Source organism: Engraulis encrasicolus, chromosome 7 (assembly GCF_034702125.1).
Source record: "Engraulis encrasicolus isolate BLACKSEA-1 chromosome 7, IST_EnEncr_1.0, whole genome shotgun sequence".
NCBI lineage: Eukaryota > Metazoa > Chordata > Actinopteri > Clupeiformes > Engraulidae > Engraulis > Engraulis encrasicolus.
In genome coordinates, this window is record NC_085863.1 from 18208500 (window position 1) to 18233302 (window position 24803).

At 43.0% G+C, this 24803-nt stretch overlaps 3 protein-coding genes across 6 annotated transcripts in view; 1 reads left to right on the forward strand and 2 right to left on the reverse strand.

The window, feature by feature from the left end:
• Positions 1–12438, reverse strand: part of si:ch211-176g13.8 (F-BAR and double SH3 domains protein 2) — a 57128-nt gene extending 44690 nt beyond the window's left edge. Inside the window, exons 1-3 of the mRNA XM_063202133.1 lie at positions 12154–12438; positions 10998–11095; positions 10131–10176 (exon numbers count right to left, since the gene is read on the reverse strand). Of these exons, the coding sequence (XP_063058203.1) occupies positions 10131–10176; positions 10998–11095; positions 12154–12174 (165 nt within the window). The 5' untranslated portion in view covers positions 12175–12438. The remainder of the gene's footprint in view (positions 1–10130; positions 10177–10997; positions 11096–12153) is intronic.
• Positions 12439–14805: 2367 nt separating this feature from the next.
• On the forward strand, positions 14806–20057 carry plekhb1 (pleckstrin homology domain containing B1). Of its 2 annotated transcripts, none has more exons than XM_063203038.1 (6): positions 14806–14842; positions 17555–17707; positions 18295–18397; positions 18605–18644; positions 19008–19095; positions 19565–20057. In XM_063203038.1, the coding sequence occupies exons 1-6, from the start codon at positions 14806–14808 to the stop codon at positions 19714–19716; spliced, it is 573 nt and encodes a 190-aa protein (XP_063059108.1). In that variant the 3' UTR covers positions 19717–20057. The 2 variants fall into 2 exon arrangements, with proteins under 2 accessions (XP_063059108.1, XP_063059109.1); XM_063203039.1 differs by having other exon boundaries at positions 19008–19080; positions 19559–20057.
• Positions 20058–21528: 1471 nt separating this feature from the next.
• rab6a (RAB6A, member RAS oncogene family) overlaps positions 21529–24803 on the reverse strand; it is a 30255-nt gene continuing 26980 nt past the window's right edge. For all 3 annotated transcript variants that reach the window (XM_063203034.1, XM_063203033.1, XM_063203032.1), the window contains exon 8: positions 21529–23820. In XM_063203034.1, the coding sequence (XP_063059104.1) occupies positions 23753–23820 (68 nt within the window). In that variant the 3' untranslated portion in view covers positions 21529–23752. The remainder of the gene's footprint in view (positions 23821–24803) is intronic.

A 24803-nucleotide genomic window follows, 5' to 3' on the forward strand; every position in this document is an offset into this window, starting at 1 on the left:
TGGATTTAGATTATGGCCAGTTGCTGACCCAAAGTCACCCTGACATCAAAAACATCTCCTTTCAAAATAAGAGTATAGGTAGAACTCATTATACATCATCGCAAGATCAAAAAATATGTTTTTATTTCATCAATATTCAGTCAGACCATCACCAAAAAAATAATCAGCCCAAGCCATGCTTTACCAGCATACATTCACTGGCCCCTTCACTAGGCACATCTGTCCAACTAATCATAGACACAAATGTGTAAGCAGCCAAACACATGGCAGCCCTTCAATGCATTTAGGCATGTACACATGGTCAAGACCATCAAAGGGTTGCCAGATGAGGCTGATGATTTCCAGCCCAAAAAATGCTCAAAACCCGCCTAGAAGCACAAAATCCTGCCCAATTCTATTGATGTCTATGGCAAAAATTGAGCGGGTTTTTCTGCTAAATGCCATTTTTACCCGCACACGGCCATCCTAAGCAGCCCAGTTGGGCGGGAAACAGCCCAATCTGGCAACACTGTCAACTGCGTTTGCAAGCATCAGAATGAGGAAGAAAGGTGATTGAAGGTCATTTTAACAAGGTATAGCTGTCTATGCCAGACAGGGTGGTCTGAGTATTTCAGAAACTGCTGATCTGCTGGGCTATTCAGTCACAACCATAGACCTATCTAGGTTTTGCGGACGATTGTCAGAAAAAGAGAAAAGTTTTGTGGGCTAAAATGCCTTGTTGATGCCAGAAGTCAGAGCAGAATAGCCAGGCAGGTTCAAGCTGATAGAAAGGCAACAGAAACTCAAACAGCCACTTGTTACAACCAAGCAACTAGATCACACAGAGTGCCACTCCTGTCAATTAGCAACAGAAAACTGATGCTACAATCGACATCAATCGTTCAGTATACTCTTACACAGTCTACACACCCATAGTAGCTGCATCATAACGACATCTCACTATCAGCACACGCACAAGCAAAAACAGTACGATCATGCAACCTTGTGGACACACACACACACACACACACACACACACACACACACACACACACACACACACACACACACACAATATGGCTTCACTCAGAGCAAATAGACTCTTCCATTGACACATTCACCTAACTCTGAACAAACTCTCTGTTTGTCACCAGCCAATTGCCATATTTGAAACAACCTACATAGAAAAAAAGGATTGGTTGACTTGTTGCAGAAGAATTACTTTAGTGAAAGCTATGTGAAAGCAATTGGAAATCCCAAAATAATCCTTCCAATTTATGTAAACACTATACTGTATGTCTGAATGGACATTTCCACAAACACATATACTGTAAAAACACTATTAAAGGAACAGATCACCCTTTTTTGATTTTCACATATTTGCTGCATTTCCAAGCATTATTCATGAATTTGCATATCATTTTTGTCTATTTGCTTGCATTGCCTCGTTTAACAGTATAGCCAAATCAAGCATAGCAATGCAAGTCTATGGTACAACATAAAACATCATCAAAAGGACTTTAAAATTAATATAAAAATCACCAGAGTGTAAAACGGCAATTTAATTTCGTCCAGTGATCACTTGATGCTAAAGTTACCAGTTACTTCCAGTGATTATGCTAAGCTATGCTAAATAATTCTGATCTAATACATCTAAGTACTGAAGACACTGAGAAGAAAATTATATGCACATTCATGAATAATGCTGGGAAATGCTGCAACAAATATGTGAAAATCGAAAAAGGGTGGTTCCTTTAAGTGTTAACTTCACTCAAAGCAACAACATGACTTGATTGAGTTGAGTTGAGTTGAGTTGAGTTGAGTCAACAACTATGTTTACAGGGACTGTACAGTGCAGTGCTGCTAATGGCATTCATTTGTGCCCTGGTCTCCCAGCACACACTGGGGCTGGGCTACGCTAGCATGACAGTGCATTCCTGTCCCACGGCCAGTCCAGTCCTCCCAATCTGTCCAGTCTAGCCATTACCACACCACCCACCCCACCCCACCGCAAAGCACCGCACTGCACCCCTCCACAGCACACCATACCATACCACCTTTGGCTGGGCCCAGGACAAAGACATCTGAAAGGGCCCCATAATTCAATACATAAAATGTAATGAGGATCCAATTCTGGGACCCCTCTCTCTCCTTGGGCCCGGGACAGGTGACTGCTTTGCCCCCCCATGACGGCTTCCCCGCCTACCACCCTCCCAGCCAGCCTGTCCAGGTGGGCCCTGGGCCAACCACCGACAGCAGCACGCCGACAAAAAAGCTCCACAACAACCAACAAGCCAGCATTGTCTGCCAAAGCCCGGCTACTGGGCTGGTGCAGTTGGCATGGAGGCCGACGCACTCCCCTGGCAGAGGCAACAGTACTGGGGCAAGTGGGGTAAGGGGGGGTTGGGGGTGTTGGGTTGTTGGGCTAGTTCAGTGGTTTTTAATGTTTTTTTGAAAAAACGCCCCCTTGACCTCATCAAAGGCCTCCCGGCAGCGCCCCATCGACCGCATCATAAGCCTAACAACAACACGCCCCCTTAGTATTAAAAAATAAAAAAGATGTGACCATCTGCATACTGTGTCACTTGTATGTCAGCAGAAAACTGATCTCTGTTTGCAATGTCAAATCTTCTCAATGAAATGGAAAAGGTTGATCACAAAAAATAGACAAATGCCCTCCAATGGCATCTCAGCACTACCCCCTCTCAGCTGTATCCTTCTCAACGCCCCCCAAGGGCTCCCCACACCCCCAGAGGGGCTGTAGAGCCCCAGTTAAGAAACACTGGGCTAGTTGGAAGCGGGTGAGGAGGGGAAGGGGGAAGGGGGAGGGGGGGGCAATAGAGGCAATAGAGTCTGGGTCAATGAGTTTGATGAGACTGGCAGGCTTTGATGGAGGTGGCGGAGAGCTGGGGGGTGGTGGACTTTGATGAGGAGGGCAATTGGGTTCAGGCACATGGGTAGTGGAGGGGGGGTTGGATGGGTACGAAGCGTAGGAATTGCCGGGGTGATGTGGGGTGACGGAGTGGAGAGACGGTCTGGAGGGGGAGGCAGGGGTGTCCTCCAGGGGGGGTAAAGTGTGACAGAGTCACCAGGGCCCCATGTAGTGTATAAGTTATAGGGGGCCCACACAGTGGCCCTTTCTCAAAACCTAGTGCAGTGCACTTCCAAGTGTATCAGCCTAATTAGTCATGCCCAGTGATTGGATACTCTTTGGTGAACTCTACGGAATATCCAATCACTGGGTGTGACTAATTAGGCTGATGCACTTGGAAGTGCACTGCACTAGGTTTTGAGAAAGGCCCAGAGTCTGATTTATGTAGATACGCATGGCTAGGGGGGTCCATTGGAGCTGATGATACATAGGGCCCACAATTTGCTGCTACGCCCCTGTCGGGAGGACACAGAAGGGGAGCTTTTCAGAGGGATGGGCACATGTTGGGGTGCGGGGGGCGGGCAGCAGCAGCAGCAGAAAAAGAGGGGGCTTTCAGAGGGATGAGAGCATGCTGGGGGCGCAGGTGCAGAAGATCTTTAGCAGGCACGTCCCGCTGCACACAGTGGCGCACAGTGGCACCCCTTTTCCCACTCGGGGACCACACTCAGTGACCTGCTGTGTGCTTTGGACACCTGGTGTGTGTGTGCGTGTGTGTGTGTGTGTGTGTGTGTGTGTGTGTGTGTGTGTGTGTGTGTGTGTGTGTGTGTGTGTGTGTGTGTGTGTGTTATGTGTGTGTGTGTGTGTGTGTGTGTGTGTGTGTGTGTGTGTGTGTGTGTGTGCGCCTCGGACACCTGGACACCGAGGGATTACGATGTTTCTTGATGCATCTGTGTGTGTGTGTGTGTGTGTGTGTGTGTGTGTGTGTGTGTGTGTGTGTGTGTGTGTGCGTGTGTGTGTGTGTGCGTGCGTGCGTGTGTGAGTGAGTGAGTGTGTGTGTGTGTGTGTGTGAGTGAGTGTGTGTGTGTATGTGTGTGTGTGTGCGTGCCTGCGTGCGTGCGAGCGAGCGAGCGAGCGAGCGAGCAAGCGTGTGTGTGTGTGTGCGTGCGTGCGTGTATGAGTGAGTGTGTGTCTGTGTGTGTGAGTGAGTGTGTGTGTGTGTGTATCTGGAGCTCTACAGAAGAGAGGGACAGCAGCAGCACAGCGCTGTTTCCAGGTCACATGACGCCAAGTCAGCCAATGTGAAACCTGAGTCCCCCAGTATTTTTCTGGGCATGCTCCGTCCGTAACACGCTGTGCTGTGCTGTGCTGTGCTGTGCTGTGCTGTCCTGCCCTCCCTCTGTCCCCCCTTGACGAGTGTTCCCAGAGCCAGATCTCCCACTGCCCAGATTCCACCCCCATATTTGTAACCACGGACCGGACCGTAGCATACACAACAACAACGAAATAGCCAAATGTGCTTACTGTATGAATGACTGAGCACAAACTGATGAGTGGGCTCGACTGTGTTTATGTTTACATGAGGCTTCCTGCACACTCACAACAACACTGCAATCAATGAAGTCTTAGAAAGATTATTTTTCTGTTTACAAGTTTATAAAAAACCTATAGTCGATCTTAATTTAACACAAAATATCCCAATAACTAGAACCTTAGAGCTGTTTTTTTAAATACTTTTAATACTTGCTTTAGGAATTTGCCTGTGGAGTCAGTACATTTTTCTTGATCCGATTTTTTAACTAGAAAATGACTGAGGGTTAACCCGTTAAGACACAGCCCATGTTATAAATTTGCTGTTACCAGGATGGTAGTGACCAACTCGTAATGTATTACTAAAGGCTCTGTGTAATGTCGTAGTACTGTAGTACTATGGTAGATAAGTCTTTTCAATTACTATTACAGTGTGCCACTAGTGAAACAGTGTGCTTTATTGAGCTACATAAAAAGCCTTCCCAGCATATAGAAGGATATGCTTATCAATTACAATGCAAACATGCCTTTATAATAACGATTATAATAAACACGATTATAATAAAATGAATATTCAAACACTGACAAATGGACTGAATATCTACATGCCGCTTTTCTCAAACTCTGCAGACTGACCCAAAGCATCACACACTCCAATGCCCGTCATCCACACACACTCATTTCTACACCAAGAGCAGAAGACTGCCATGTGAAGGGCACATACTGTAAGTATCATGAGTGTCTTGCTAAACAACATAATAATAATATAATAATAATAATAATTGTATTTGTATAGCACTGTATCATACAAGGCATGCAACTCAAAGTGCTTAACAAATGGCAAAAAACCCATCATTGTTAGAGATGGATTTAAAAGGAGAGGTAGAGAGGAGAGGCAGAAATAGCAGGAAGGCAGAGGAAGAAGAGATAGATACAGATTGTAGAGTCATAGGGTCAACGTAGGTTAGGACCAGGATTCTTAGATGTGTAAGATCCATAGTGGCTGGGTCTAGCATAAGTCATAGATAGCCACACTGATTTTGGGCGCTCAGATGTTGTTGATCTTAGTGAGAAGGAGGATCGTAAAGGCAACCAGTAACAACCTGAGGCCACTTTCAGCCCTTTACCTGGTGCTCCATAACGCGCTCCATGATGCTCTCCTTCAGCATGAGCCGTCTAGCCTTCTTCATCCAAGTAGTGTGTGTGTGTGTGTGTGTGTGTGTGTGTGTGTGTGTGTGTGTGTGTGTGTGTGTGTGTGTGTGTGTGTGTGTGTGTGTGTGTGTGTGTGTGTGTGTGTGTGTGTGTGCGTGTGTGTGTGTGACATTAAAAGCTCTTCCTATCCCTCTTGCCAAATGTTCTCTGTCATCGTCCCTCAATAGTTGAACAAGCCACCCGAACCACCAAGACCAGGGTCAACTCTGTCAACCTATCAGAACAGTTTTAATTCATAAAAAATGAAAATAAAATAAACCAACTCTTACTTATGCACTTTCTTTCCCCACATATTACAAATAACAAATAACTTTCCCTACATATTACGAATAAACACATTTCCCATTGGGGACAATAAAGGCTATCTATCTATCTTAATGTGCTACTGCTTTTCTGTCCTCACTCACTCATACATCGCTGGATAAAAATGTCTGATAAATGTAATGCGATGTAACGTCACTTTGCAGTTGTGATGCTAGTTGTGATGGAAATATCAGCTCCAGTAAAAGCAACCGCCAAGCAATATATGCAAATCCTACAGGAAGCACTACATCCATCCCGACAATACTACAGCAGAGGGACTATGACATCACCCAAGTCAAGTAAAAAAAGATAAACACAGTTTCCTTTCAACACAGATAAATTATCTGACTAACACGTAGACCTGTGTACTAGGCCTATTATGATCAGCTGACTGCACAAATTGGATCAAGTTTTTTTTTGTGGGTCCTTGTTCGGTTTTAAGTGTTTTTCAGTAACAACACAGTCTATCTATCGCATTAGGTATAATGGAGTAAATGGTGTAACAGCTATGTCATATCATATACTAGTGTTGTACTTACACCATGTATTTACTTTTACAACGATCTCTATTTTGTGCAATTAGCATACAATATATGTGTATGTGCCCAAATGTGATCCGCAATCTAACATTAAAGCCCACTTAGAACTTAGAAACAGCACTTTAAAAATGTGAAAGAATTATTTTAATCTTGACTTCACACTCCGCCACTTTTGATGAGTGAACCTGCCAACTGACCATGAGCAGACAGAGATCCTCACCAGCATCCTTTAATACTTCAGGGACTATCACCTATGACATGAATATAGAGATTATGTTTACGTGCTAAAATGACCCCTTGTGTTGTGAGAAAAACTAAGCCTTGGTAGAGAGGAGGGAAGAGGCAGAGCTGATTACAACCTACACAATTAACAGCTGCCCAGAGCTGAGCACACTACAGTAGAAGTAAGCATAATAAATATTTCATATACAGTATTTTATGTACTGTATTTCTGCACATTGTGTATGCTACTGATTCTTCTAATACTGAGTTTTCATTTTTTTAGTAAAATATAATATATATATAAAAAATGTATAAAAACATCTGCTAAATGTAATGTAATATAAAGTAAAGGAAAACAGATAAAATACTGTATATCTCTCTGGTGTAAACCTTATCAGTGGCGTCACCACGTAAGCCATCACCATGGGCAACAGAGACGGCCATTAGGTCTGGCACCGCTGTAAAACAATATCCTGCCAAGCGTGTCTACCTGACGCCTGGTCAAAGAGCACTGGCCAAGGGACGGGTGACGACAATCACATCACGTCACATCATTGGACCACTTCTCAATGTCACAAATGAACTCCACTATCCAATGGAAAGAGCTCATGAATGAAAGGCTACTACCACACTACAGCCTTTGATCTTACTACAATTCCTACATGCTATGTCCATACTTTGACCTTAGTTCCATACACTGTATACTGAATAAGTGGGATGCTCCAGTCTCATTGCACTTATTTACAGTTCTCATTGTACATGTGTATAGCAATAATAAAAGGAATTCTAGTCTGTGTTAATCTACTCCATTCTATTCCACTCTACGAAGTGTTAAGCTTATCAGAAGGGAACTATATGGGGCTTCTCACAGGTATTGTAGTGTGCATAGGGACTAACAGCCCACAGAGGGTGATGAGTGACGACAAAGCTTTGCTAGGAAACATCTGCCACGCTAACACACACAGATACGGGCAATAAAGCAACTGCAGCAATAAAGTTTCAAAACAGGATGTGAGTTCATATTCCTGTGCCCTTGAGGTCGTATTTTACATAGTGCCATTTCACTGACACTTCACCCATGAGGCATGAAGTATACGATATGACCAGAAGAAACGACTCTTTCAGAGCACAACAAGTATACACTGTGCCAAAGGGACATCTAAGAACAAAGCATACGGCAAACAGACATGTCAGCAACCCACTGGTATACGCTATAGATAAGAACTATTCATTAGTAAATCAAGAATGTTCTGGAACTGACAGTAGGATGACACATTCCACTTATCAACAGGGCAACACAACAGAGAACATGATTCAAACTATTTATCTAGTTCCCCTGGTACTTCAGAGATGATACATGCACTATGTAGAGTTGTATTTGGCACATCATAACAAAAAAAAGCTCTGTACATTGTACGAATCACGAGAATCAGTGATTGTTCGTTTGTAACTGTATGTTTTCTGATTCCTTCAGCACATGATGCATTGGGAAGATGAAAGGTACAGCTTGATGCATGTCATATGCCACTGACAGCACGAGTCTACTGGCCACTCACCCTCCAGTTCAAGACTATTATTGTTCCCTTGCTGCAAGTCAAATCTAGCCTGTGTGCAATATGTTCTTCAAAACAACTACCCAGTCCCAGGCACAGACTGCTAGGCCTATATGATTTGGAGGCAGAGGTGTCCAAAGTAAAAGCAGTTAGTAAAAAACAAAACCTTCCATAGTTTCCTTGAGTTATACAAGTAACGTAGATGAGTAACTGGTCTACAGTTACTATAGAGCGATATACCCGATTCTGTGCTGGTTGGGTCAAATTTGGGGGTTTTCTTTTTAGTTTTTCTTTTCAGTGACAAAAACGTCTAGCCACCTCATTAGGTACAATGGAATAACTGGTGTAACTGCTTTGTAATATGTGCTAGTGTTGTACTTATCTACAACTTATCTACAACTTATCTACAACTTATCTAAAACTTATCTGCAACAACCGTAGGTACAGAGAAGTACTTCCATTTCTCTGTGTGTGGCTACCATGCAGGATTCAGAGGTCAGAGCAGTGTCAATCTCATGTTCAAGACGTGGAAACCCTGTCACACATTTTACCCAAACAGCAGCACAGAATTCGCACATTTTAATGAGCTCTACTCCTGACAATTCCTCAGTGAAGTCACTTGTCCTGTGTGGGAAGTGCTTCTGAACCTGGGACCGGCACCTCAATAATGTATGGAGAAAACAAAGCACATGCAATGGCCATATTATGCAAGGAGTAACAAACGGACACAAACAGTCCACTCACACAGCCTCGAAACTGATTCTAAGAGGCGAAAACTCTACTCTGGTTGCAACGTCAAAGAGTCAGCGCTCGGTGTGGCCGTGTGTCTCAGTGCTTAGGCTACTCAACCACAACGATGGTTCTCCATTACACAGGGGCAACAAGAAGACAAACGATAAACCTAACTGCTGCAGAAAGCCAGCAAAGCAACCTCCATCACCCTTGTCTCTCTGTCTCCCCATAATGCACAGTATTGTAAGGCTCATCTGGACCTCTTTGACCTGGGTGGACAATAGGGCTGTAATGATATTGAATCGAACCGAGAAATCGTGATACACAAAATCACGATACTGTATCGCGATACAAGGAGGCAGTATCGTGATACGCCCTTTTAACGTTTTCATTAACATCATCCCAGAAAACAACCACAGGATATAAAGTGATAGTGCTTTCAAGCATCATCATTATTATATAGAAACGTTTTAAAATTATTAGTAGCCTCTTGTAACCTATTCTACCTATAAACTATCATAGTTTTTAATCATAAAGTTTATAATGTTGGCAAATGTGAAATCGTGGGGTGTATCAAACCATAGGTCATGAATCGTGATACAAGCCGAATCGTGACATGAGTGTATCGTTACAGCCCTAGCGGACAAGTGTTCATTGTACAACATTACACCAAATACTCCAACAGGAGTCTCTAAAACAGCCTCCGGTCTTCCAATATATACATTATACACACAGTATTATATGAATCATCTAAATCATCTTCAACATGGATGAGCTGTACACAAGCTTCCGTTGCACTACTTTGCATTATATTACATTACACTCAGCTGATTAGCTTATCTGAAATGACTGAATGAATTGGAAGTAGGTGGGTGCAGGGGAAAAAAACTGAAGTAATGTGATTATAGAAGACTCCGAATTCATAAACGAGTGTGCAGGAAAGCAACCCTTGCAGGAGGAGAGAAGTGCCGCACACTCTCGAGTTAAATAAACAAGTTTTTAATGTGACAACGTTTCGGCCTGTCGGCCTTCCACAGGTCACGTGCAACCCTCCCATATGTTTTCCATTTGGGTGTCAATACAGCTTCAGAAAGAAAAAAAAACTCCACAAACTTCATTCAATAACTATTATATACACACAAATAAACTCATAAAATCTTGTGCATATGAATAACAACCCGCAGTACCAACCTGAGCATAGTCCTTCTCCAATACTGCCTTCTTCTGACTGTAGGTCCTGCAAGCAAAAACAACAGCCAAGGCAATGCATTAATCAACTTATACACATGAACATACCTATCAACAGGCAGTCAGTCAGACAGTCAGACATGCAGACATGCATGCTGGCAGGCAGACAGACAAACACAACACACAGAAAAAAACCAAGCCCCTACTGCAGAGGATCATGTTATATTCTATCTTGTGGAACTTCGTTCTCAGTATTATCCGGTGACAACTGTGAAGCCTTGCCAACAACCAAAACAAGGATAATATTGCAGCAGTTAAGCACCTTGGAAAATGAAATTGAATGTGTCATAAAGACAAACAACTATAAATGATGAGCTGCTATGGTGTGAAGTCCATCTTTTGGATATGAGGAAACAGTGAAAATACCAAGGTGACACCAAATATGTTTTCTAGTCTTACTACACATACAGTATACGTATTCACATAAATGTCAGCACAATAAGTAGTTATTTCTATGGTGATTTCTGACACAAGCATAGTTCCTGTATGTTTTCAAATATCTAGATGTGTGTGTGTGTGTGTGTGTGTGTGTGTGTGTGTGTGTGTGTGTGTGTGTGTGTGTGTGTCTGTGTGTGCGTGTGTGTGCGTGCGTGCGTGTGTGAATGTGTGTGTGTCCAACCTTAAAAGCTGGCGTTGTAGGCCAACTCACACATGTGTTACATGTTAAATACAAAGTAGCTTCATCAATCTTACACAAACGTAATGTCCACTGTGAAGCTTTGTGATTTAATGTCATGTCCACTTGCAGAGCACAGTCCTAAAGCACACCTTACAGACCAGCCGTAGTCTGATAAGTCTGAACTGTCTTACCTCAGGTCTTCCAGTAAGTCACAATCAGCCTGGTGCTTCACGTGCAGTCGACTCATCTGCTCTGAGTGAATGTGCTTCAGCTCCTGAGTGACTTTCACCTACGGAGGGAAAAGGAGATGATGGCTCGGTTGATAATAAACAGGTAATAACGGTCTGTTTCAAATGGGCCTATAGAGGTAGCCTAGGGCAGAGAGGAGAAACACGCTCTCTCTTTTTTTACATAGTTCTAAACTCTCATACAAACGCCAGGAAAAGTGCACTGATCAATTGCACTGATCAGAGTAGTCGTAGGCTGTCTGTGCAAGTGCCAACTCACAAAGCTGACAGAGCCTGACGAAACAGAAACGAAGGCCTTACCTTGAAATAGAGTTATTATAGCTGCATTTACAACAATTCAACAACCAATTTAGCTGCCACACATCTGGACGAACACACAGTAGCTATATTTATATTACACAGAGATAAGTGTAATAGTGGTTATTCTCGTTGGAACTTGCAAATGCCTGGGGCACCCATTTATTTATAACAAAACATACAAGACCAACATAAGCACAAGGTGGCCAATTTGGACTGTTCTGTACCAAACGCTCCGGAGAAATGTGTACAAACATATCATTTTGGAAGTGCCTAGAAAAATACACAGTAAACTGTTACGCACAATTCCCTGTCAACTCTGGGGCCGTTTGTTGCTGCAAGTCTCGAAAGGGATGATCTATGAGCCTAAAACGAAGAAAAACATGGGGTGACTTCAGCTATTCCCCCACGTAACTTTAAAATAGTCTGCGAAATGTAAGTAGTCCGTCTTTTAGTCTGCAATTTGTGGTGTTGAATGGTTATTCAGCATTTTTTTTCACTGCCAAAACATTTCCAAACACGACTGTGTGAGAGCTACATTCCCCGTGTCCTGTTCTGCTAAGCAGCCTGCCAACCAACTGTAGCAAATTACAAACAGCTACTGAACAATACCCAACAGCAGTTTAATGCAACGCTCATCCTTAGAAAATGTTGCATGTTGTTACAAAATGTGCATGCAATTCCAAAAGACACACACTTTATCGGATGCGTTACAAAGGGGTCGAGACAATCAAACGGTTTGCAACAATGTTATATTTCATGCATCCGAATGGTTACAAGGGAAAGTGGGGGGAAAACTCACCTTTCTCGGTGGAGGCTGCATTTTGTAAACTTTTACTTGTCTGCTATATCCCCCTAAAAACGCGAAAACTCCAAAACTTTTGCAGCACTTGATAGATTCCCAAGTTTAGTCGCACAAAAGGGAACACACTTTTGTGGAAACACAGCTCAGGCGGCCATGTCGGTCCGTGCTGCTCAGACGCCTTCGTTCAGGCACTGCTGAGAAGTGCAGCCTGGGGGGAACATAATAGCGAACTTTGCAATGGAAATTGAGCGCGGGGTTTCCGGTAGAACGCTACGTCGGTGACTGGCGACTGGGAATTTTGCGCAGGACATGGGATCTAAGAACTAGTCTAGTGGGAGTGTTGCGAGGTAGCCCAATACTGCCCTCTAGCGGCCAGTCTGATGAAGGTAGGCAATGCAGAGTGCAGTGTGTTTTTTGATGCCCTTTGACTTTCATTTCAAATGAGCCTGGCTATTTGTTGCCGTTAAACCCTGTGTCATACCCCAGAGCCCTGGATAAGCGGTTAGGGCGTCAGACTTGTAGCCCAAAGGTTGCCGGTTCGACTCCCAACCTGGTTGGTGGGGGGAGTAATTCACCAGTGCTCTCCCCCATCCTCCTCCATGACCGAGGTACCCTGAGCGTGGTACCATACTGCTGCACTGCTACCTTGGGGTGCCATTGGGGGCTGGCTGCCCCTTTGCACGGGTGAGGCATAAATGCAATTTCGTCGTGTGCAGTTAGCGGGGCACACGTGTGTGCTGTGGTGGAGTGCTGTGTCACAATGACAATGGGAAGTGGTGTTTCCCAGTTGGGCTTTCGATTGAAAGGAGAGGCATATCTGCTCGCGTTTGTGATTGTACATCCTGGAAGAGACAGGCCTTTGCTTTCCTTTGATCCTATCCCTACGTCTGATGGGCAGTCACAGCGGACAGTGATGCTGCCCACCAAGTCCACAGATAGCTGTCTCAGGACTACTCCCCTTTTGGAGAGAAAGTAGGCCATGTGATATACTACTGTACCACAATACTAGACAAGGCCTACTTTTTAACATTTTTAACATTTTGAAATCTGCAAGTACTGTGTGTTAGGACTTGTTTATTGTTGTACTAGTCTGCGTGTCTATTTTTTTGTACCTGGATGCAAGAGAATTCCTTTTGGGCCAAAGGTTTCATTCAATCATCATTCATTCATTCATTCATTAAATCGTCATTAGTAGGCCCTTTATCTGTACTCATAGCAGATCTACCGCTAAGGAAGGCTAAGAAATGAATGAAAAAGTAGAATGAAGTTGAAAAGTTGACCAAGTGGCCCTACTGTGGCGCAAGTAGTAGTTTGCTATGCGGCCGACCAGGGTTCGACACCCGGCCCGGGTCCTTTGCCGACCCTTCCCCATCTCTCTCTCCCCACTCACTTCCTGTCACTACCTTCACTGTCCTGTCAAATAAATGCAATAACCCCCCCCCCCCCAAACAAAAAGAAAAGTTGACCAAGTACATGCTCTACGGTAATATATTTATGATAACAACACATCAGGATGTGATTTGAGAAACCACATGTCATATGCTAAATACCCATAATGTCTATACGGTATTCAAAAACATGTGGAGGGGATGGTTTCAATCTTCAGTGCACTAAAATAATACATAACAATGCACTGCTTTCTTATGTGGTTGGAGCAGTTGTGTAACAGACACCATGACCGTTAGAAAGATCTCTTCAGTCTAGACCTTACTAGAAAGTGTGATCTAAATTCTTATGTACCTGTACCCAAACCAATGTGTGTCAGCCAGCCTGATATAGCCCTCTCTTTCTAAGTTTAGTGACACATGTGAGTCGGCTGAAGTTGTATCGGCTAAAAAAAGAATCATTTGCACAGGTGACCCACTGAAACACTTTGTGGATAAAATTACCCAGCAGGGATTAGGTTGTTTCTTGATGCGTCTCTCTTTCTCTCCCTCCCTCCCTATCTCTATCTATCTCTGTGCGTGCGTGTGTGTGTGTGTGTGTGTGTGTGTGTGTGTGTGCGCGCGTGTGTGTGTGTGTGTGTGTGTGTGTGTGTGTGTGTGTGTGTGTGTGTGTGTGTGTGTGTGTGTGTGTGTGTGTGTGTGTGTGTGTGTGTGTGTGTGTGTAAACATGGCACTTCATTGTGATTTACAAGTACAAATTCCAAAGAAATTCACCTTGAGTCTGGCTCTGTGGACTGACCAACAAAAAAAAATGAAAAAAGGTGTGTTTCATAGAATACATGATGTGGAATATTCCAGTATTTGACATCATACATAGATAACAGACAAGGCTGGGGTGGGTAGCCTGGTGGTGGAAGTTGTTGGTGCACTCCTCTAATCCAGGATAATCTGTCAGGTTTCATCCCATCTCTCTCTCTCTCTCTCTCTCTCTCTCTCTCTCTCTCTCTCTCTCTCTCTCTGGATTACAGAGAGAGAGAGAGAGAGAATCATCTGACCCCCGGGTGAAAGACACTCACAGCCACCCACTCGGCTGCATGGAACTTTCCCTGGTCCCGCCCACCTCAACTAGGAGGGAATATAAAGGCCACACTTGCCCATCAACGCAGAAGAAAACATTCTGCTTGGACTTTAATTACGGGACATACAACTGGCGACATTTCACACAGGCCTTCGAAAGATACTGCACCTGAACAGAAGCTAAACCATGGCTCTGATGAAATCTGGATGGATGTGGAGAAAAAGTGAGTCTCTCAATAAGATAATATGATAGTATTTAAATGCAGAATGTCTAGTATTTATTACTTGATTATAATGATTGTGTTATCATCCGAATGGATTAGCAGTACAGATACATACATAATAATGAAATGCTATTGTTGTGATTGTTGTCACTTACAGCTAGGTGTCTTCTAATGGTATGGATCAGTGTAGGCCGATGATCTCGCAATCGAAACCTTGAAGTGTAATGAAAAGTGCCAACGAATTGTGTAAAAAAAAAACCTGACAGTAGCTACAATCTGACAGTTATGGCATAAACAATGAACATATAGTAATCAGATGACAGACATTTGTTCAGAATCAAGAAACAGGCTTTGGGATATTATGTGCTTGTTTATATTAGGCCTACTGAGAAACTGAAACAAGGATAATGTGATGATGAGAAACTATTTCCCCGTCCTATGTAAGACAATGTCAGTAAATAACAACAATCATGGACATCATCTTGTCCATATTACAAAACAAATAGTGCCCCTGAGGGTCCTATGCTGGTGGTTAAGGGACAATCTTGGTTACGAAAGTGCTGTCTTATTTCAGTTGGGCAGTAAGCAGCTTAGCTCTCCGTGTGTCAGCGCTGTGTGGCGCTCTCCAGTGAGTCAGTACTGGCACCAAAGCCACCTGAGGTACACATATACCCTACCCTACCTACCCCACTACAAAAGACTATAGCCAGAGCCTCTAGGGCTCTGACTACAGCTAGCTATATCTGCTTTGTGTCTCTGAACGTTCTCACTCATCCAGGTCATCCTAGTTAAAATGCATTACAGTAAGACGTGGCGGCAAGACCGTTAGAAATGTGCTGTTACCAGAATGACAATGACCAAGTCATAATGTATTACTAATGTATTACTACTCTGATGTGTAACATTACAGTAGTGTTGTACTGTGGTAGTAAGGTTTCCTCTGTTCTACCGAGAGGCTTCTCCACTTCTAATTCTGATGACGGCAAGGGAAGTCATTTAGCTCTGCAGAGTGGGCCTGTGCAGTAGGAGCCTTTTAATTTTACCTGCTTCATGTGCATACCATCTACCATGCAACTTCAAGTGTAGCAGTGGGCGCACTCAACCTCTAGAGTAAAATAAATAACTTTGGGTGCACGAAAAAACGCAAAGAAACAAGCTTAAAGAGGAGAAAACTCCGCGCTCACGAGCTGAGTCTCATTATTTATTTATCAATTACCACCATGTAAACAACAACAATGGCATACCATGCAACTAGAGTTCAGCAAAAAATGAGTTGCGCTCTTGACACACGTCCTTTTAGCTCTGGTGCGATGGTCAAGTAGACATAAACTGTTTGCAGGGGTGACTCGCACACAGAAAAATCTGTGTGCGAGTCACCCCTGCAAACAGTTCATACCATGCAACTACCATGAGACTTCCAAGGTGCTGTAAGCTGGACCCTCCAAGGAAGTCAAGTCCTGTCTAAATCCAGTCAAGAAAACATGGTACAAAATCAGTGTCTCCTACTGTAGACCACACCCCTCTTCACACCACAAGGGCTGTGGTGTCTGGCTTCTGGCCTGTGGCCGCTGTGGCTTACTTACTATAGTCACTAAAGTTGATCTTGGCATGGCAGGCAGGGTCTAATCCCGTGCCAGCAGGATGAACCCGGGTGGTCTCCTGCGCCCTCCTCCAGGGCTGAACTGTCCTTAAGCCTGGCATACAACCTTGGATTTACACTAGTGCTGAGTGTGCTCTATCAACCACACATAGAGACTAGGCTATATTAAACGATACTCCACCGTCCACGTACAAGATTCAAGATTGAAGACTTTTATTTGTCACATGCTTTCTAGTGCTGGCACAATTGGCAGTGAAATGAAGATTGTAACTGCTCTCTGCTGTGTAGAATAGTAAATAATAAAGTATTGGGTCCATGAATTAATGGCGACGTGGAAAAGTTATTGAGAATGGGAGGAGATGAAGGCAATGGATATGTAGTTTCAAGTGATGCGAGTTACCGGTATTCCTGAAAAGTTAGCTTGCGTTGTATAGTCACCTGTGGTGCGCTCAACTTTCACCAATATGTTTGAATATGTACTGCAGTAGACAAAAATATGGTCAGATGTTCTGAAATATATGATATGTGCAAGAGGTTTTTTCCTGGTGAATATATGGCCTCTTGTGCTGTAAAATCATTCCATTACACACAGGCCTGATGGTCAAGAAGGTGGAAGAAGTTGACAAATAGGCACTGGGTGTCACAAACCCTCCTCACCTACTGTGTACTATTGCGTTCAGGGGTGAATTTCTCAAAACCAAAGTTGCTTACTACATTAGCTACTTCGTTGCTTTCAATGCATCTTCCCATTGGCAACTACCGAAGTTGCTAACAGGTTAACAACTTCCCTTTTGAGAAACTCACCCCAGCATTTGGTCAAGAAGGAAGATTCAGGACTTTTCTTGACATTATACAGCTTCCTTTTCAAGAAAGATGAAAAAAGCCAAGGCCACAACAAGATGCAAGATAAAGTAGTCAAAAGTGGCATGTGTTCAAGTACCAGCAAAATACAATAGCAAGGAAAGTTGTACAATACTGTATACACAAGGAGTGATAGTAAAAAAGTAATTTAACAATATTGTTGATGTTGTTGTTATTTACCTGTTGTTGATGTTGATATTGTTATTTACCTGTTGTAAATGCTGGACTCTCTCTCTCTCCCCCTCCCCCAGCCCCCATGCTGAAGCGCTGGAAGCTCAACTGGTGTGACCTGTGGATGGACGGCAGCCTTATGTTCTACAAGTCAGACACACGCAAGGACTACATCACACGCGTCTGCCTCAAGAACAGCTGCATCAACGTCAAATCAGGACTGGAGTGCACAGGTGAGCAGACAAACAGACAAAACTAACAAAATACGGGCACAGACAGACAGATAGACAGACACATGCAGAGAGACAAACAGACAGACACACAGACAGACAGACAGACAGACAGACAGACAGATAGATAGATAGATAGATAGATAGATAGATAGATAGATAGATAGATAGATAGATAGATAGATAGATAGATAGATAGATAGATAGATAGATAGATAGATAGATAGATAGATAGATAGATAGATAGATAGATAGACCAGGTCTGTAAAAAAAATCCCATTAGATCAACATCTACCTCTCTGGAAACAGCAAGAGGCAAAGCTTTACAGAGTACATACACAGTTTAGCAGTCTGATACTTCATGTCCTGCATCTCTATGGATTGTCATTTCGAAATATTGATGCATAAAGCATTCTCATCAAGAGGGGGAAATCCTATCAATAGACTGTACGACCTGCTTCTGCTATTTACTCACACATTCAACAAGGTCAAAGGTGACTGAGAGAGTGTGCTTATGCCTGTGCCTGACCCAGATATTTCTATCTCTCTCTCTCTCTCTCTCTCTCTCTCTCACACACACACACACACAGGAGTGACTCCGCCAGACAGCCATCCCAAGGAGAACCTGTTGGTGGCCACGATGAGAGATGGCTCAGATGTTGTCCTGTGTGCCAACAGCGAAGACGAGGCACTGTAAGTCCATAACACACACACACACACACACACACACACACACACACACACACACACACACACACACACACACACACACACACACACACACACACACACACACACACACACTTTACTAAACAATAATTTAATGACAATGATGAGTGGTGAAATAATTGCGACATGAAATATTAAACTAACTAATGCGTGACCATTGTAATGTTGCAGGGCATGGAAACTTACCATGATGGAGGCCAGGAGAGCCACGGTAAGACAACAGCTATCGGCATCTTATGATACGTTTATAATATCCAAAACATTTATGTCTGCTCAACTGTTACATAGTCTAGGAACATGCAATTTCACAATAGCAGTCTGAATTTATTTATGTGTACTATTATATTTTATACCAATTTACAAAATAGCATTCCATATTTATTTATGTGTACTATTATTATTTAAAGATTGTTTAAAAAATCACTTCTCGGCTTGTGAATTTATACCAATTGGACAGTTTAAGAGATGGCAATGAATGTTTTTTTGGGGGGAACATTGCCGCTTCAGCATGGTCTGGCCATATCCGTTCCAATGACACAGATGTTCACTAATGTGTCAAAAACATTTTTTTTAGGTTGTGGTGTATGATCCCGAAAGCGACACCTACCAGAGGCTTGAAGTGGACGGCCACAACAATGTATACATTGCATCTACTCAAGGAGGTAAGCAAAGGCTTCATTCATTTTACTACCCCTAACTGACATACCCTTAAGATGATCTTACCCGTGTTTATACTTAGCTCTGACAGACAGTAGTTTACAGTAGACTCTTTGTGCATTGCCCTTCTGTACATGGATTATGACTATTTTCAGTGCATTTGAACTAAAGGAAAAGCTTTTCATGAGGGTCTACAATAAAGTAGATGGCTACAGTAGATAACTGTTTTTTATTTGTTTGTTTGTTTTTACCTCGGTCCTCATTTGCAAGCTTCATTCTCTCTTTTTATCTTTGCTACAATACCAGTTTATCAACTGTACCATTGGACCCAGCTTAAAAGCTTATATTTAGTTTGACTTGGGTACCCTTCTCTCCATACCACTATACCTTTTAATGACATGTCATTAAAAGTCAAAATGATGGTGTGAAGAGAAAATAAATCATTCATTCATTCATTCATTCTCTCTCCTCCAGGCCCAGGTACCCATCACGTGTGGGTGCACCATGACTCGTGTGGCTTAGGGGACGATGGCTTTGGGGAGTCGGTGGCACTGGGGCTGCTAGCAGGGATGGCAGCGGGCGCCGCCATGCGCTCTTTCCTCTGGATGCCCTTCTGGTTCTGCTAGGAAGGACTCCCTGCCTCGCCTCGCTCACTCACAGGACCAAGGGCCTGTACTAAGAAGCTGGTTCAGGAGTTAAACAGGTTAAGACAATAAGGTTCTTAAGACAATGAGGACTCCAGGCTCTTCTATTAGGTGATTTACCTCTTAACTTAACCTGGTTTACTCCTGAACCAGATTCTTGGTATACCCTCTTCAACACACCAAAGACTCCAGATAGCACAGAGATGGGTTATGACCAGACATTCCCTGGAACAGCAACTGCATGGGAGTTTTGGAGGGCACCAAGAAATCCCACTTCATGCAGTCTGCGTAAAGGGGAGTTGGAGACCCACCCTCTCCTGCAAGGTCCAACCATGAGGACCATGACTTGTAGAAATGGCAATCACAGGTTTAATAACATGCACCTTCAACCAAGTCCAGATCAGATCACCACTTTGCTCCTATAAACTCAGAGTACCATCAAGTAGGACATATTGCTCTGCCTAACATCTTCAGCCAGGGAAACTCAAGTTCCCCCCATCTCCAGGACTCTGCTGATACATGCCCTGAATGTGTACACTGCTGCCAGAGGGGATGGCCAGATATAACTTATGATTTCCTGTCCATTGAATGTTCAAAAACTGCCTGGAGGCACTAAATCCAGCCCGAGTTTAACTAAATTCTATTGATTTCTATGGCCATTAATCTACAGAAAATCCTGCCCAATGTCCTTGTACCCAGAGATGGCCATCCTAAACAGCCCAATTGGGTGGGAGATTGGCCAATCTGGCAACCCGGAATAACATTCTACCATGTAGCGCTTCTGCCTGGGTTTGTAGGGCCACTGCAAGAATTTGGGAGCTACAGAGTACCTAATATTATATTTGGCCCCAGTTACAGCAGCATAGTCCACCATCAACCCCTTGGAAGCGGTGCCCTTTGATCTAGTCTGAATCTGACTCTGATCTGATCAGCAGCAGTTCCTCTAAATGCCTTGACTATATTGTATTAGGATTTTGTCCACAGAGGACCAAATCTGTTTTTGTGTTAGTAGAACTGTACGTGGCAGATGTTCTCAGTGAATATTTTGGCTGCAGTTATCCTGATCTAATCTTTGAAGCACTATGAACTTCATACACAGATGAGCTCTGTTCTGTATACCAATTCTAATGCCAGAGCTAGATAGGAAAGAAAAACCAATATGTACTGAGCTTATAAAAAGCATGTACAATTGGGTTGACAATTTCTAAATTAATTTACAAAACTATGGGCACACAACCCGCTCCCTAGTCTTCATTGAGACCATTTGTTTTATTTTTTTCCATTGTTTTTTTAAACCGACAAATGTTTATATTTTCATGAACTTAAGTCTTAGTTTACAAATGCCTGAGGTTTTTTTGTTCTTCAAATAACCATTGATGACAAGCTACACAGAAATCTTGGGAGTTGTTACAACTTGTAGTCCAGATCAGCAGAAATCACTGAATACTGTGGATAACTGCAAGGATTGTAGTAACTATGGACTTCTTACAAGACATTTTCTTATGTGTAATAAAGTGGTTAAAGTAAAATAATCAACAAATCTGACTTGCACATTTATTTTTCTGTTGCACACTGTAAGAGACCCTATATGAAAGAGCACATCCTTACTTTTGCCTGCAAGCGCAGCACAAAGGGAGAAAAAACACCAGTTTGTGGGATATGTGGGATATCATATCAGCACACAACTTGGGAAGGGGTCAACAATTCTGAAAAGTCTAAATATTGTTCTCAGCTAATGACAGCACGTGAAGGTTTTAACATGTATTCACCTAGAAAGGAAAGAAAACCAAAGTGTCCAGAGTTACTAAATACAGATCTTTATTAGGGATGTCAAAAAGAGACACAATATCTAGCAGTGCAAATTATGGCCTTTGTGCACACCACCACATCAGCACACAGCAGTGACCGTTAAAATCCGTCCAAACAAACAAAAATCATGACACGGAAAAGGAGGACAAATTAGTAATGTGACGACTAAATGATAACGGTGGATCTTGTTCCAGAGGATATAAAAACCCCACACATTGCACGACATGTTTCCAGAGAGAATTTTTTACATTTCTTTGTATTTGGGATCTTGGGAGGTGGCATATAATTAAGCATAGTCAGTGATTTTGCCTTGGGCCAGGACATTGAAAAAGGGAAAAAAAATGTGCTAACATTAATAAAAAGCATGACATGATCCAGTACAAATAAATATAATAACATGATTGACAGAACAAACATGTTAAATAATTCTCATTAAAAAAAGAACAAACGAAAAAAAATCTATCTGAAGAATCGATATAACATGAAAATCAAACTTTACAATGCTAACAAATGACCAGACCCATGGAAGCCCTACAAAAACCGAACACTTAGAAGGCATGGCTGCATAATATCTGATATAAGTAAAGATGTATAACGCTTCCCCAATATACAAAAGAAGTCCTATTAACATCTACCATTTTTTCTTTTAAAAGCATACATTTCTCCCCATCTATACTCTTAAAATCTATAGATTATTTCATCTGAACAAGATGTGAAAAGTCTTGACCAAAAAGGGGGAAAAAATGTGAGGAAATGGCAGCAGAGCAAAGAAAGGTGAATTCTGGGAACTGTTCTGACCAGGAAGTACACCGAGCACTCATCTTGTTGCCATGGCAGTATAGCTAGCTAGCCAATCCATTCGTGAGCTCATAGGCCACACAGTGGCTTACACTATGGGAGTCACACCGAAAAACCACCTTTTGTAAACACACTCCCTCCTTAACATTGATGTGGACTCTGTCTACTCTGACCGACTTTCTGTCTGAGTCCGCTTTTACTCTCACCATTTGCAGTCACACACTGAGTGTAATTCTGTACCTGACAGGTAGGGGGCAGATCTGTACAAAGTTTTGAATGTTCGTCTTCTTTTGTACAGGGGACTCTTCACCAGTGAAGAAAAGTGACACCATTTCTTACAGAACAATAGCTGAAACACCGAACAAGAGGCCATTCAGCCCAGTGCGGGACAAACAGAACCCAAAAGGTCCACAATGCGGTGCAATCCTAATGTGTGTTCTGCATTGAAAGTTACTGTTCTGGGTTTGAACCCTTGCATCTCAGCAACCTAATCGGCGGGACCCTTGCCAACGACACTGTGTAGTGGTGATTCTAACTTAAATGTGGGTGTTCAGCTAAAGGCATTACAATCAGCACAGGTGCTGTGCCGTCATATGCAGTGTGGGTCCTGGAAATTTAACAATCCATGGCCAACGTTCATGCCAAGTGCTCTGTGCTGTGTGGCGTCTCAGTTGGGTACGCACTCACCATGGTACACGCACAACAAACAACATGACACAGTGCTTTCCCATGCTATGCAAAAAAAAACAAAAAAGAAAACAAAAACAACCTAGTGACAACCTTTTTTCTTTTGGAAAACAAAATGGACACAAAAGCAAAAAAAGAAGCCAGGAAAAGAACTTGAAACAGGAGGAAGAAAAAAAAAAAGAACAGAATAGATAGATAGAAGAAGCAACACCATTCACATCCACGTACGTTTTGTGCTTGTTTAAGCTTAAGGTCTTCAGAGTGAGTGGGCAGGACATAACGAGGACAAGAAGACGCTGGACAGGTAGTGTTCTCTTTTACCCCCCCTGGACAGACACCGCATCCGAGGGAGGGGAGGGGAGGGGTGATGCCAGCCTTGGAGAAAGCAGCGATACTGAACCCGACAAAAAAAACACAAATCAAGGAAAGCAGGACCACCAGAGAGAGGGATGGATATAGAGAAAGAGAAAGAAAAGAGGGAAAGAGAGAAGGGTGAAGAGAGTTCATAGTGTGGGGAAAAGACCAGGAGAAGCAGAAAAGGAGAGGCAGGAGAGAGACAGAAGGAAAGAGAGGGAGTGTATGTAAGAAGGAGATATAAAGAGAAGAAGGAGGGAGAGAAAGAGAGATGGACAGAGGCGGTGAGAGAGAGAGAGAGAGAGAGACAGAGATAGAGAGATCCAGAGAGAGAGAGAATGGGAGTGGTAAAGGTGGCGTCGGCGAAGGCCTAGCATGAGCAGGCACTCTCGCTGATGGGCTGCTCCGGGGAGTCTGCAGGCAGCTTGATGTCCACCACTGAAGACACCAGTCAAGGACACACAGTACATTACACAGATCACTGGACAGCACCATGCATCTCTAGTGCAACAACACCACACACACGCACACACACAGCACACACACACACAACACACACATACACACACACACACACAACACAACACACACACACACACAAACCCACACACACGCGCGCGCGCACACACGCACGTGCACACACACACAACATGCACACGCACGCACACGTACGCACACACACACACGCGCGCGCGCACACACGCACGGGCACGCACACACACACAGTGATAATCCACAAGCTCTCCAAGTCAGTATACCCAGGTGAAAAAGTGGTTCAATTTAGTACAATAAAAGCATGACTGAAGTGTACTTAGCATGTTAAAAGTGCACTCGTGCTTTTTGTGCGAAGAAAAAGTATGTTTACAATATGCTTATTTAAAGTGTACTTAAAATTAGATGTAATTAAGTTGCTCTCAAAGAAAGTACACTTAGCGAACCATACTTCAAGTGGACTTCGAAGATGTTTGGCTAAAGTGTATTTAGAGGAATATACTAATAATGTTCTAATAGTGAACTTACTAAAAGTTTTTTTTTTAATAACATATTGCAATTGTACTTTTTTAAAGTGCAATATGATTACACTTCACCCAAATGTCTTTGAAGTGTGATTTTCTATAGTGCGCTTTAAAGTAAATCGCTTTAACATATTGCAAGTACACTTTTTCTAAGTGCACCATGATTGTACTTCACCCAAATATCTTCAAAGTGTGCTCACACAAAGTGCATTTACCCATCATGCACCATCATACATGTCCCATCATGCAATGCACTTCTTGGAGCTAAATTTCTCAAACAGAAAGCCATTTATCCTGAAGGAATATTTTTGGTTTGCATGAAAATATTACTCATTGTTATATTCTGTGTTTATTGTAGGAGTTTTAAAAATTTAAAGTGGTACACAAAAAATGACCATGTTCCCA

What these genes read in the sequence shown, in the direction of transcription:
- plekhb1 (XM_063203038.1), top strand. Translation starts at nt 14,806, where the DNA reads ATGGCTCTGATGAAATCTGGATGGATGTGGAGAAAAA. An exon ending in TGGATGGATGTGGAGAAAAA is followed by an intron (nt 14,843 to 17,554) that starts GTGAGTCTCTCA and finishes CCCCTCCCCCAG; the next exon opens with CCCCCATGCTGAAGCGCTGG. An exon ending in CATTGCATCTACTCAAGGAG is followed by an intron (nt 19,096 to 19,564) that starts GTAAGCAAAGGC and finishes TCTCTCCTCCAG; the next exon opens with GCCCAGGTACCCATCACGTG.